A 13,962-nucleotide genomic window follows, 5' to 3' on the forward strand; every position below is an offset into this window, starting at 1 on the left:
TTTTTTTCCTCCCATTTATTCACCACCCCTTCGATCACCCCTCCCCTTCCCCCGTTTAGTTCATGTCCATGGGTCGTACATATAAGTCCTTTGGTTTCTCCATTTCCTATACTATTCTTAACTCCCTATGCCTATTTTGTACCTACTATTTATGCTTCTTATTCCCTGTACCTTTTCACACATTTCCCCGCCCCCCACTCCCCTGTGATCTCCATTTCTATGATTCTGTTCTGTTCTAGTTGTTTGCTTAGTTTGTTTTTGTTTTTTTTAGGTTCAGTTGTTCATAATTGTGAGTTTCTTGTCATTTTACTGTTCATAGTGTTTGATCTCCTTTTTCTTAAATAAGTCCCTTTAATATCTCATATAGTAAGGGCTTGGTGATGGTGAACTCCTTTAACTTGACCTTATCTGGGAAGCACTTTATCTGCCCTTCCACTCTAAGTGATAGCTTTGCTGGATAATCTTGGATGTAGGTCCTTGTCTTTCATGACTTCGAGTACTTCTTGCCAGTCCCTTCTTGCCTGCAAGGTTTCTTTTGAGGAATCAGCTGATAGCCTCATGGGAACTCCTTTATAGGTCACTTGCTCCTTTTCTCTTGCTGCTTTTAAGATTCTCTCCTTATCTTTAATCTTGGGTAATGTAATGATGATGTGCCTTGGTGTTTGCTTCCTTGGGTCCAACTTCTTTGGGACTCTCTAAGCTTCCTGGATCTCCTGGAAGTCTATTTCCTTTGCCAGATTGGGGAAGTTCTCCTTCATTATTTTTTCAAGTAAGTTTTCAATTTCTTGCTCTTCCTCTTCTCCTTCCAGCACTCCTATGATATGGATGCTGGAACATTTAAAGTTGTCCTAGAGGTTCTGAAGCCTCTCCTCATTTTTTTGAACTGTTTCTTCATTCTGTCCTGGTTGAATGTTTACCTCTTCCTTCTGCTCCAAGTCATCAATTTGAGTCCCCATTTCCTTCCCTTTACTGTTGGTTCCCTGTATATTTTTATTTATTTCACTTTGCATCACCTTCACTTTTTCCTCCATTTTGCGACCATACTCAACCAATTCAGTGAGCACCCAGATTACCAGTGTTTTGAACCGAGCATCTGATAGGTTGGTTATCTAGTATTCACTTAGTTCTATTTTTGGAGCTTTGATCTGTTCTTTCATTTGGGCCATATTTCTTTGTCTCAGCCTGCCTGTTACAGTGGGAGGGGCAGAGCCTTAGGCATTCGCCAGGGCAGGACAACCCAGGTCACTGTGTTGTGACACTGTGTGTAGGGAAGGGGCCCAAGAGGGAACAATGCTGCTTTGCTCCGCTCTCGGCCCACTTTCAGCCACTTCCCCTGCTGCCCACAAGCAAATTGGGCCCTTTTAGTGCTGATCCCTGGGTGGGTCATTTTGTGTACATTCTAGGACCCCATGGGTCTCTCCAACAGACTCTCCTGTGAGGCTGGGAGTTTCTCCTGCCACCACAACCCCCACAGATTTTTACACCCAGAGGTTTTGAAGCTTTCTTTTCCCACAGTGGGACCCTCGATTGCGTGGTTTGTCTCACTCCCCAGCTGTTCCTCACGGCTTATCCACACGTAAATGTGGGACTGCCCGGTCCTCCAGCCACCGCCTTGCCACACGTCCTCGCCACCCTGGCAGCCCAACCCCGCCCCTCCTACCAGTCTGTATGAATATTTCTTCTTTAGCTCCTTGGTTGGCGGATGATCATACAGTTCAATTTTCTGGTTATTCTGGTTATTTTTTTTTTAATTTGTTGTTGTCCTTTTGATTGTGTGAGGAGGCAAAGTGTATCTACCTACGCCTCCATCTTGGCTGGAAATCGCACTGAACTAGTGTATCCTTTGTAAAGTCCTAAGTTTTTCAGAACTGTTGCTGTGTATGAAAGGCCTTCTAGATCATTTTGGTAAGAACTTAAGTCCAAGATCATATTTATGATACTAGAAAATAAATTGAGTATTTATCCTATAGACTGAGAAATTCACTGATTTCATTCCAAAATAAATTGTTAATAAGTTAATGAACCAGTAGTCTCCATAGAGGGGTCTGTATATCTAATTACATTTTATCTTATACTTTATACTGATGTTTATATATATTAATATTTTATTTACTTATGTTGATTTTCACATATATTTTAAATAACTGTATTTCATATATTTCTTAAAGTAAGTTAACTTATTAGCATATGTACAAAATTTTTTTAAATAAAAAAGTAGATTTACAGTTGTTCATATGAAAAATAATACAATACTTAATAAATAATAATACAAGAATAAACTGTGTTTTGCATACTCACAACTATAAACTTACTTTTGTCCCGCTTATATATGTACATATACTCTGCTGTATTCCAAAGTTTTTTGCAACATGTGATTAAGAAAAAACTCTAGAGACCAGTGGATTAGACCATGGGAATTTGTCTCAACTAAGAAAATTGACACAGTTTTAATTTTCAGGGACAGAGAAAGAAAGTGGACATGATACAAACTAGAATCATCTGCACATACTGGTTGCCATCCCGGCCTCTTTGTTCTACTCCACCCGAAGTTGAGTCAATATTGGGGAAGAGACTGTCAGGCACATGTGTCCATGCGTGTGTTTTAATTCCCACGTGATTCTGATGCGGACTCCATCAGTGACAAACACAAAGTGAGAGGAGTACTAAGCAGCTGAGCAATTCAGGTGGCCCTGAGTATAATCTAATGGCAGTTCACAGGGAAATAAGGTAAAAGCCCACATGGTCTTCTAAAGCTCTAAAATGTGAAGTCTACAAAATTCAAGGAGAAAAAAGGTCTAGTTAGACATTTCTAACAAAAAGAAGCTGACTTTAAATTTTCCAAGATGAAAGAGGAAGTAAAAGAAAACAAAATAGAATAGAAAGAGGCTTCTATAGTTAAAAATAAATTAACAAAAAAGAAAACAGAAAGAGAAGATTGGGAATAACTTGTTCCTCCCTGAAGTTTTCAAAATCAATACGGGCAAATTACCTAAAATGTCCATGTCCTAAATATAAATTTCTGTGAAGATTCCACTGTCCATGTGCCAGACAGTTCCTACCTTATTTGGATGAGTTACACAGGTATTGATACAAGTGAAATCAGGGAGAAGGTACTACTTTTGTCATGTATTGATAAAGACTTGTGTATCACCTAACCTCATCTGGAATAACAGTCTACCTACAATGACAATGCTACTCAAGGCAGGCACCATTGTCCACTTGGGTGTAGTCCATGGCATACCTTATAAGTCCAATCACCAAGCAAAAGAATAACTGCATCCATGTATGGAAATCCTCTAGTCCAAAATGGAGAGGCATAAATGGGAAGAGCAGAAGAAGGTGTGACAGTCAAGGTTAACGTACCAATAAGTTCCTCCCAGACAGCAGCTTTGTTCCCCCGCAAGCTCAGCTCCCGCTCCCATGTCTCTGGCGGAGACAGCTTCATCCGCTTCCCAGCTTTGCTAGCATCCCATGGTCCAGGAAGGCGACTTCGAGAAAAGGCCTGTAGGTTGGATGGGTATCTGGAACAGAGGAGGAAAAGTGTATCATTTCATAGCCAGCTGAAAATAACTCAGGAAAGGAGAGGTGAGCCATTCAAAGCTAGTCAGTCACATTTACAGGCCATGTCTGCCCAAACTACTGTTGCTGGGGTGAGAACTACAGGGACTGGGGCCACGGATGTTGAAAAGTCACAGGGTTGCCCAAATTGAATGTACAGTCAGGGTGTATCTTCTCACCTGTAGCCCAGCAGGGAGAGCACATGCTGGGCAGGCTCCCGGATATGCAGTCGCTGTACCAACTTCTTCAGAGTGAACGCTGGTGGCTTCTTTTTCTCTGGCACTGCATTGTAGGTCTCCTCAAACTGTGGAAAAATCCCCAAGTCCCACAGGGGTCACTTTAATCTATGGCCATGGTCACTTTCTTTAGAAAGCAGAACCTGAGACCATCCTATACCTCTGAGATCATTTCTTTCCCCAAAGTACATTTGGGCAAATAGTAGGAATAGGGCGTAAAACTCTTAGGAACAAGAACTCCAATGGCAAGCATAAGCTAGCAGTGCTTTTGGGTCACTGTGTTTTATTTATAAAAGGATAAACTATCAATGGTTAAATGGAGTGACTGTCTTGTGAAAAGAAAGACGGGGAAGAACATCTTGTTTTCAGAAGGAAGAAGCAGAAAAGGGGCTCTTACTTAAATCACTAAGACTTGGAACAGGTAAATGGAGGCATCAGAACAATGCAGGCTGTGAGGAGTTAAAAAACTGAAAGAGGTTACTCTGACTACTGTGGCTCAGTTGGGTAACATGAAGCAAAGTTAAATATTGCTGGTTTGATCTGCGGCGGGGGCACGTGCCTGGGTTGCGGGCTGATCCTGGTCAGGGTCCATACAGAAGGCAAAACAATCAATGTTTCTCTCTCACACTGATATTTCTCTCCCTCTCCTTCTCCCTCCCTTCCCCTCACTCTAAGAATAAAGAAACAAAATCTTAAAAGAAAAACTGAAAGAAGTTGTTTTTCAGAATCTTCTATGGTAGAAGAGCTAAATTTGGAATATATTAATAGGATGAAGAAAAAATATCAGCTGACCAACTGAGAATGTGCCTTCTGATAATGCTTATTATTTTCCTAATCTCTGTTTTAGTGATTGATGATGGTGACAGCTCATACTTATTGAGTGCCAGGTGTTGTTGGTATTGTTAGCAATACTAGAAATACAGTGACTGATTTAATCCTCACAAAAACCCAGTGAGGTATGTATTACTATTACCTCCATTTTACATCTGAGGAGGCTGAGGCAAGAGAAGATAAATCATTTGGTCAAAGTCCGGTAGCCTGCAAGTGCCAGTGAAGGTGGGATTCGAACCCAGGTCAGAATGTAGATTCTATGCTCTTAAACACTAAGTGCAATGACTTATTTGTTATGAATCAAAAAAGAAAAAAGAACTTGGTTTGTTTTTAAAACTTCCCATGGAAGGTAAATATTTCATGTCTTTAACTCATTTATCCAGCTGGATATGCCACTTGTCAGTAAAGGAGACCTCAATGGGACGGGGAAAAGGAGCCTTTCCCAGTGCTTTCAAAACCAGATCCCATAACCTCAGCTGAGAATTCCCCAGCTAGAAAATTGACATGTGCCTACCATATCCACTATTAGTATTTCTTCTTTTTTTAATAAAGATTTTACTTAGTTATTTTCAGAGAGAGAGGCGGGGAGGGAGAAAAGGAGGGAAAGAAACATTAATAGGTGGGAGAAACATCGACCAGTTGCCTCTCGCACGCCCCCAACCAGAGACCTGGTCCGCAACCTAGACATGTGCCCTGACTGGGAATGGAACAGGTAGTTTTGCAGGATGACACCCAAGCCACTGAGCCACACCAGTCAGGGCTCCACTGTTAGTATTTCTAAACCAAATGGAATTCCATTTCTAGATATTAGAGAAAAGATTGTACATGCACATATAGAGCCCCAGAACAAGGCACTCACCTTCTCCTGTTCCATTTTAAAAGGCACAAGGTACCTTGGAAAATACTGCTGTCTCTCAAAAAACGGACGTTCCACCTTCTGTTGGGACAGGAGAAGCATTCAAAAAGGGAAATGGAGGTTGTCCCTGGAGAGATCCATTCCAATAGCCCCAAAGGCCCATCTCTACCATAAAGGAAGCCAGCTAGGAAAGAGGCAGGCCCTGCCCTCTCTGCCCCGAGCTCCTCTGTATTTTTCCCGACTCTGCCTGTTCCTGGTGTAAGAACATGTCAGGCACTTAGCATGGGGTCCCCTAGGGTCAGCATGTTCCTTCATTCCCGCCTTTCCAGAGAAAAGGGACCTGGGCAGTAAATGACCAGGGCTGAGAAAGGGACTGACCGGAGGGCGGGGGGGTCGGTGGGGGCATCTCTTGGCCCGGTGCTTCCGAGGATTGTACTTGGCCAGCTGGTACTCATCAAACTGGGTGAATTTGTCAGTCATAGCAGCACGTAGGCAGGCAGGCATGGGTACCAGCTTGTCCCCCTCTCCTCCATCCAGGCTCTGTCAGAGAGAGAGGAAACCGTCAGGAGACCCAAATGAGCTCTCCAAAACAAAACAAGACCCTTCACAGAATTAAATGAGAATAGGGAGTGAAGACTCAGCTCCAGCTCTAAAATTACAGTTTCTGTGTTACTAGGCCTCTCAGCAGACTTCTATGAGTCTCGTTTTCTTCACTGTAAATAAAAGGTCCAGAATAAGATGAATTTTTCTCAAACTGTGATCCAGCCCTTCTCAATTGTATTCTCCCTTTTGGGCAACCCAGTCTAGTACAGGGAGATGCTGTCTTGTCTGGGCACCAAGGTGGAGGACAGCAGAGGGGAGCCCAAACTGTCTTGAGAATTTTCTCTAGGGATGAAATGAGCAACCCACACGAAGGCCAAAATTCAGGGGAATGAGTATCATACCTGGTAGATCTCAGCTACCTGGATCCAATCAGAAGGCAGCTGGACGATGGCACAGAAATATCGTCGCAGGTAGGGGCGGCAGACTGGCAAGAAGGCAGCAATGGCCAACACTCTGTTGGCCACATCCCGGAGGTTCAGCTGCTGCCTCGCATACAGAGACGCCTAGAGCAGAGGGAGGGGCGGGTTGGCCTCTCAGCCACTTCCGAGAGCTTCAAGCCCTAAACAAACTTGCATATCTAATCTACCTGCATAAAACCTTTCCTGAGCCCTCCGCACAGTCTATAAAATACAAAGTTCAAGCTTCTTAGCTTTGCATTTTCAGTCTTCCATAATCTAGTCCGTATCCACCTTTGTTTGCAGCATGCCTTCCGGGTCTCCTAATCACCTCCCAAGTCAACCAAGCCCTTTCCCTCTTCGGAAGACCTCCCGCCACCGCTGTCTATCAAAGACCTATCCTGGGTTCAAAGTACTGATGAAACCTGACATCTTCAAAGTCTCATAGAAAACATTACCCCCCTTTTCTCTACTTCTGTAACAGTCACTTAGCTACTACACCATTTGCATTTACATATTTGGGAGTGTTTTGCAACAATACAACAGGCTCCTTAAGAGCCAGATCATGTTTCATTCTGTTGGTATGACCCACAAGAAACTGTGTACTTAAGACTGTATAGTTGCTGAACAAATGAACACTAGTATCTCCTTCCCAACCACCTTCCCTGCTCCTCAGAGAACCCCAGGGACCAGGCCATAGACTCACCCAGAGATCCTATTCCCTCCTCAAGCGAAGCCCCTTCCACCCACAACACAAAGCTGGTCACCATCCCCTGACACACTATAAGCACATTCTTTAGCTCCCAGCTTCCCACTCCCATCCACTCTCTCAAGCCACAATACCTTGAGGATAAACTCAGGCTCCAAGGGAGCAAGTTCAGTACAAACATTCAGGATGGAAGGCTCAGTACAGACACCTTTCATGTTTGCATTTGATGCCACAGTGGAGCACAACAAGTTCATTAGCGCCATCTGGGGATGGAGAAAGAGAGGGGAGGAAGGAAGAGGTACTGAGGACCAACTTAAGCATCTCTTAGGCCAACTTACAAAATCAAGGACAGAGGGCATGGACCCCAGATTCAGGAAGATGTTTGTTCAACCAAGAGGTTAGAAAAGATTAGAAAGTGCTTGGTAACGGCCCTCCCTCTGGTTCAGCCTTTGAGCACCACTCCTCCCACCCACCCCACACCCTTACCTCCACCACCAGCAACCTCTTCCCCACGCTGGAACTTTTACCTTCTTTTGCTGAAGAACCTGGACAGTGGGCTCAGACCAAGACTCAGAGTCCCCAGAGGTGAGCTTCAAGGCCAGCTCCTCCACCTCATCCTCCTCCTCCGCAAAGCTTAGACTGTAAATAGGCATTTGAGTCTCTTCCCATTTCTTCTCTTCTGGCTTTTTCTCTTCTGAAGAGGACCAACAACCCTGGGGATAGTGGCAGTTATTAATCACAGCCCCTCAAACATAGATCTCAAGGTAGCTCACGGGGACAGGAAGCATCCACAGTCACTTCTAGCACCTGAATTCCTCTCCCTCTGCACCCAGCGGTCCTCTGTTCTGTGTGACATAGGGATTTCTCACTGTCACACACACCACATTTCCTGACCTAACCTTCTGAGCCTTTGCTCAGGTGTTTTGTGATCCCCCTGCTTTATTTCCTTATTGATGTCACAGCCTTGGAGCCCAGGGGCCCCCTACAACATACTTCCTATGATGCTATTAAAGTATTTTGGAGTCAGCAGGCCACATCCCAGGTTAATCCTCCAGCAACTTTGGGCTGCTTAACCTCTGCACCTCAGTTTCCTCATCTCATTCCCTACCACCTGCCTGATGGTGCTGTTAGAAGATTAAGTGGGTTAATTCATGTTTGACTCTTGGCACATTGCAAAGCCCTAAATAAATGTAAGATGGCAGTAACTCTAATCCTGACAATGACCCTGTGAGGTAGATTTTCAATGACCTCATTTTAAAGATGGGGAAAGTAGCCCTGGCTGGTGTGGCTCAGTGGATTGAGTGCCAGACTGCGAACCAAAAAGTTGTCGGTTCAATTCCCAGTCAGGGCACATGCCTGGGTTGTGGGCTGCGTGCCAGAGGCAACCGGTCAATGTGTCTTGTACATCAATGTTTCTCTCCCTGTCTTTCTCCCTCCCTTCCCCTCTCTCTAAAAATAAATAAATAAATATTTTTTTAAACGATAAAATTAAAGCTTCAAAAGGTTAATAGTCTTACCCGTGGTTAGGCTTGTAATTGACAATATAGGGCTCAGATTAGTCTTTCCTGTCTAATCTGAGGTTCAGTGCTCAGTCTGGATCCTGAGACTCTACATAGAGGAATGTGATTGTGTACTGATGACCTATATACTAAAAGTGCTCATATATGCATATATGTAAACATGCAGTATATACGTACAAGTAAACATGTGTTTGTACATGCAGAAAGGAGACTGGGCCAGGGTATAGCAGATATGTCTCATGCCTGATACACAACCTCAAAAGCACTTGATCGACTGTGCTACTGCAACATCTTGATGGCTCCCTTCCTGAGCAGAGGCTAAGGACAGGAACTGTTTTTGTTCTATTGTCCAGAATGTCTGAACTAGACATGTAATGAGAGTAATGATGCCAATGAAGGCAACCCTGGGATAAAGGGCACCTCAGGAAGAGGCTTTCAGGAGAAAAGGTACACACACAGACATAGAGCAACACAGAGAGACACTATGGCACTGAAAACTAGGGACTAAAGAATCCAACAGACACGGCTGCAGTCAAGACGAGTGCCTGGAGATATTACCAAAGCTGTTTCCTGAGTTCTATCTGTGGCAGAAATGGATGTCAGGGCCCTGGGGCAGGTCAGAAGGCCTCGTCCCTCAGAAGGACACTGAGCACTCCTCCAGGCTAGAGGGTCAGAGAGCAGGTGGTTGCTGGTGTTCAGGCTACACCGATCAGCTTGAGCCCGCTGAGATATCTGGAGACCCTGGAGCAAGGAGCTGGCAGACACAGTGCTCTTTAGAACAGGGAGTGTAACCAGGCACCGGTTCTCCAAGGAGAGGATGTCTGGGTGAGCAGACACATGCCCATGTGGCTTCTCCGTGATCTTCAGGCCAGGAAGTGTTGCCAGGCACCGGTTCTCTAAGGAGAGAATGTCTGGGTGGGCAGACACATGCCCATGTGGCTTCTCCGTGACCTTCAGGTCAGGAAGCGTTGCCAGGCACCAGTTCTCTAAGGAGAGAATATCTGGGTGGGCCGACACATGTGTATGTGTTTTCTCCATGGCTGGAACCCAATTGGTATATCCTAGAAGGAGAGAAAGACAGGTGATGTATACCTGGCTGCACTGAGAGTATATCTTTCCTATAGCCCTCCTGGTAATGCCAGTGCCCTGCAGGCACAGAGCAATCAATATTTGTTTCCACAACTGGGTTCATTATAAGGATGTATCCAGGGAGTATTCCCTAGAAAGAAAACAGGGAGTATTCTAAGGGAGAAGAGTAGGGAAAGGTAGGGAAGAAGCTTAAGGGCACAGAAGTTTGCTTTTTGTTTTTAAAGGACATGTCTTTTCATGAAGGAGCCTCCAAGGGCTATAGGTGTGATCCCAACTTAGTACAGAGGCCACACTTGTAACCTGGACTCTGGATTCTTAGCTCCAGAGAAACATTTTGATCAGGCTGTCTACATTCACAACCTCAACTTCCTTGCCTCCTACTCATCTTCAACCAACTAAATGGGATTCTGTCCCCAATACTCCTGCAAGGCTGTCCTCTTAGGTAACTAATGGAATTCTTGTTACACAAGAATAGACACATCTGGGAACTTATCTTATTTCATCTCTCAGGTATAGTATGATACTCTTGATCACTCTCTCATTGAAACTCTTCTCCTTTGCTTTCCATGGCATTACTGTCCTGATTTTCTTTGTTGTTGTTTTTAGATTATTTGTTCATTAGATTCCACATTCAAGTGAAATCATATGGTATTTGTCTTTCACTGATTGGCTTATTGCACTTAAGTCAATACCATCTTGGTTCATCCAGGCCTTGGCTTTCATCTTAGAACTCTAGCCACACCTTCATGGGGGTTCCTTCTCTACCATTCCTTGAACGTTAGTGCTCCTTAGAGTTCTAATCATTCTGTATGCTCTCCCAACATGGTCTCATCTAGTTTGTGGCTCCAAAACATTTCTATACTGGCAACTCACAAAGTTACTCCTTCAGCTTATGGACAGCAATGTTGGATACATCCAAGAAGATCTGAATGGATCAGCAATCCAGGGCCAGAAAGGACAATGGATAGCTCACTGGACACCAGTGTGGGCAAATTACACCAAGAATGACAGCCTCTGTGCCCTGTATACTTTGGGAAATCTCAGAATTAACTCAAGGTGTTTTTTTCTTTAAGTCTCAAAACAAAAATGAACAGAAAAATACAACTTAATATTTTCTGCACCCTGGAGTTTGTGAATGGACATTCAGCTGTGAAGTACAAATGAAAAGTCCTCGCCCCTCATCTCTAGTTCCATTCTCCTGGGATAATCACTGCTAAGTTTTATATGAATAGTTTCAGACACTTTCTAAGCATGAACAAATAAGTGTATATACCTCCTCCCTTTTTTTCCTTCTCTTTACACAAAGAGCATCATACTTTAGACACTACTCTGCACTCAGTATGTCTTGGAAATCTTGTTGTGTTAACATATTAATACCCATCTCACTTTTACAAAAGTTGGCTGTATGATATTCTATCCTGTCTAACGCAGCCCAGGTTTCTGTTATTACAAACAGTGCTCATATCACCTTGTTTGTGGCAGCTACTTTCCTTCCAAGGAGCGCACAGCAAGGAAGTAAGGGAAACTGATTCTCTCTCACTTGGCCTTTTTCTCCCTCTTCCGTGTCCTTCTACGCCCTGCCCCTCCCTGGCCCTCACCCTTCTCCATTGGCTTTCTCATCTGGCCTTCTCACTGTCCCTTACACACACCCACCGCCACCGCCACCGCCGCCACCACCACCTCTCTTCTGGAGCTGCCGAGAGGAGCTGGACAGACGCACTCCACCGGCATCCGCTCCACCAGAGCCTGGGCAGCGTCTGCCCTTCCCACCGGCTCTAGGTACCGAGCCCACCGCCCCAGACCCGGGGCCAGGGCGGCTTATACCTGCGTTCTCACGCTCCCCAGAGTCGTCCGGAGCTGGAGAAGCTGACTGCCCAACGCGGGGCTTCTCGGTTCTCGGTAACAGGAAGCAGCAGGAGAGCTCTCTGCCCCGCAAGTCGGAAGAATGGGAGCGGGAGGAGGAGCCGGGCGGGGCGCGGGCTGTGGACTGCACGCGGGCGGAGACGCGGCTGGAGATGGCGACTGCTGGGGGTTGCGAGCCCAGAGCTGCGAGCCGCCTACTGGCAGGGCAGACGACGGGCAGGCGATGCGAATGCACGGAGAGCACCGAAGCCTGTTCTGGGACCTGAGTTTGGTAGCCCCAGTCCCAACTTTTTCCCCTTCCTGGCCCTCCTTTCTCCTGTCCGTCGGGCTTTCCTCTCTACCAAGGTCTCCTCTTTTACTAAATTTCCTCTCCTTTCTCCTCTTGTGTCTTCGCACAGTTTCTTGAAAAAGATTTTGGCATGTTCCCTGCCTGTCCGGACACCTCTTTTCCTGGTGTCAAAAGTAGTTGCATTCTTAATTCATCCAAAATTTACTTTAGAAATAAAAGGAGACGGAATGTGGTGTTACTATGGCAGGGTGAACTCAGAGCAACCCGTGTCCATCTGGAGGAGATGCGCGGATTACAAAGAATCTCTCTGGAGCCGTTCTGAATAGCTAATGCAAACTGTTTCCCAGAAGGTGTGACCAGGCTCAGGAAAGACACAAGTGACCTACCTGTAGGGTGGTAATGTTAGTGCTCTTTTATAAAAAGCAGGGCCAAACAGAAAGTAGCAGAAGAAATATCCTTACCTCGTGTAAAACAGATTATCTGTCATCTGGGAAATATCCCTTTACTTAGGGAGGTGCCCTTCATTCCCTGGTAACAACTGAGCTTCAGCTCAGAATTGGGACGGTCCAATTCATTCAGCCAGATTCCACCTTCCTTCCTTAGATGACTCTTACTATCCACCCCATCAGTCTCAATGCTCCTTTTTTATAGCAAATATTTTATGTACCTTTTATCCTCCTGAACTACAATTCATAAATAATATAACTTACCTATATACATAATTTTTAAAGTAACAAAATATCTTAAAGAGATAGAAAGGAAGACAAATGTAAGGTGACTTATTATAAAATACTATGTGTTTAGATATGTAAATATTTTGGCATGATATTATGGAGGATACAATGTGATGCTCAGATGCATGTGTCTCCAAAGAGAATTACCTTAAAAGTTACAGCTATAAATGCATAATGATACAGGGGTGTTAGGATGGTGATTGAAACACCTTAAATAAAGTTACTTATGTGGCATGATTTTCCAAAATTATAAATAATTTTTGGCAGATTTTCTAACAAAACAAAGTATGATCATCCCATGATATTCATGGTAGTTTCATCTCTGGAAAGTTCAGCGTATATTAAACTACGCTTAAAATGCCTTGTGTTTATATTTAAAATTCTTAGTTCCTAATTACAGTGGATTTTGAACTATATGTATGACTGGCAAGTCATTCAAAGTTGTCAGAGAGGCAGGAATATCCCTCATTGTGTGGGACAGTTGCTGAAAGCATAGCAGTCTTGGACCCTGCCTATTAAATACCTAACCTTATCACTGTGAGAGCCTTCCCCATCCACCCCCTAAAAAAAAAAAAAAAAGCACCTCCACAAATTTCTGAACCACCCCCTTGCCGGCAGTAGCCCTTGGAGGCCTGTCTGCAGAGAAAGAGGACGAGTTTCGGTGGGAAAACAAGACCTAGGATACCTGAAAGAAGAGGCTGTGAAGGCAACTGGGAGGCATATTGACAAGAAGGAAGAAGAGAGAGGAGTCTACTTAGGACTTTTACTTCCAAAGTCCTGAATCTGTAAATCCACTCTCTTGAGTTGAAGCAACCTTTCTTCAGATTACTATCATTGATTCATCCAGGGAGTTTTGCCAATCAAATAACTATACCAGGCTTGAGGAGATATTTTGTGTCTCACTGGAGTAACTCTCCTGGAGCTTATTTTTCCTACTTCCAAGTTCTTAAACTCACCTTCTCCTTCATATACAGCCCACACCCCTAATTGTTAATCAGTGACACTGAGCAGCAATGTCTAATTGGTGAGTGTAGTGTCCAGGTTGGTTCTTGGGCCAAGGATGCCATGTCCTCAGCCTATAGAAGCCCCCTTTTCAAGGGCCCTACTGCCTGGTAAAATTGCTCACCGCTTTTAGTTTAATTGCACACTTCTTATCCTCCCCCACTTTGATTCAAAAAAGATCTGTTTAGCACCTATCAAGTCTGAAGGATAGCATGTAAATGTATAAAACATGCCTCATGAAGTTTTCATGGCCTCATGAAGGAGAGAGGCATATGCA

General features: G+C 44.4%; 1 protein-coding gene across 1 annotated transcript in view; it reads right to left on the minus strand.

Moving 5' to 3' along the window:
• The window catches only part of TEP1 (telomerase associated protein 1), a 39,501-nt gene extending 27,810 nt beyond the window's left edge, over positions 1 to 11,691 (minus strand). Inside the window, exons 1-9 of the mRNA XM_054565634.1 lie at positions 11,622 to 11,691; positions 9,267 to 9,769; positions 7,716 to 7,901; positions 7,323 to 7,451; positions 6,426 to 6,587; positions 5,860 to 6,021; positions 5,485 to 5,562; positions 3,738 to 3,862; positions 3,364 to 3,521 (exon numbers count right to left, since the gene is read on the minus strand). Coding sequence (XP_054421609.1) covers positions 3,364 to 3,521; positions 3,738 to 3,862; positions 5,485 to 5,562; positions 5,860 to 6,021; positions 6,426 to 6,587; positions 7,323 to 7,451; positions 7,716 to 7,901; positions 9,267 to 9,746 — 1,480 coding nt within the window. The 5' untranslated portion in view covers positions 9,747 to 9,769; positions 11,622 to 11,691. The remainder of the gene's footprint in view (positions 1 to 3,363; positions 3,522 to 3,737; positions 3,863 to 5,484; positions 5,563 to 5,859; positions 6,022 to 6,425; positions 6,588 to 7,322; positions 7,452 to 7,715; positions 7,902 to 9,266; positions 9,770 to 11,621) is intronic.
• Positions 11,692 to 13,962: the final 2,271 nt, after the last annotated feature.

The sequence above is a fragment of the Pteronotus mesoamericanus genome, unplaced genomic scaffold (assembly GCF_021234165.1).
Source record: "Pteronotus mesoamericanus isolate MK-2021 breed Mesoamerican mustached bat unplaced genomic scaffold, CSHL_Meso_final contig_164, whole genome shotgun sequence".
Taxonomy (NCBI): domain Eukaryota; kingdom Metazoa; phylum Chordata; class Mammalia; order Chiroptera; family Mormoopidae; genus Pteronotus; species Pteronotus mesoamericanus.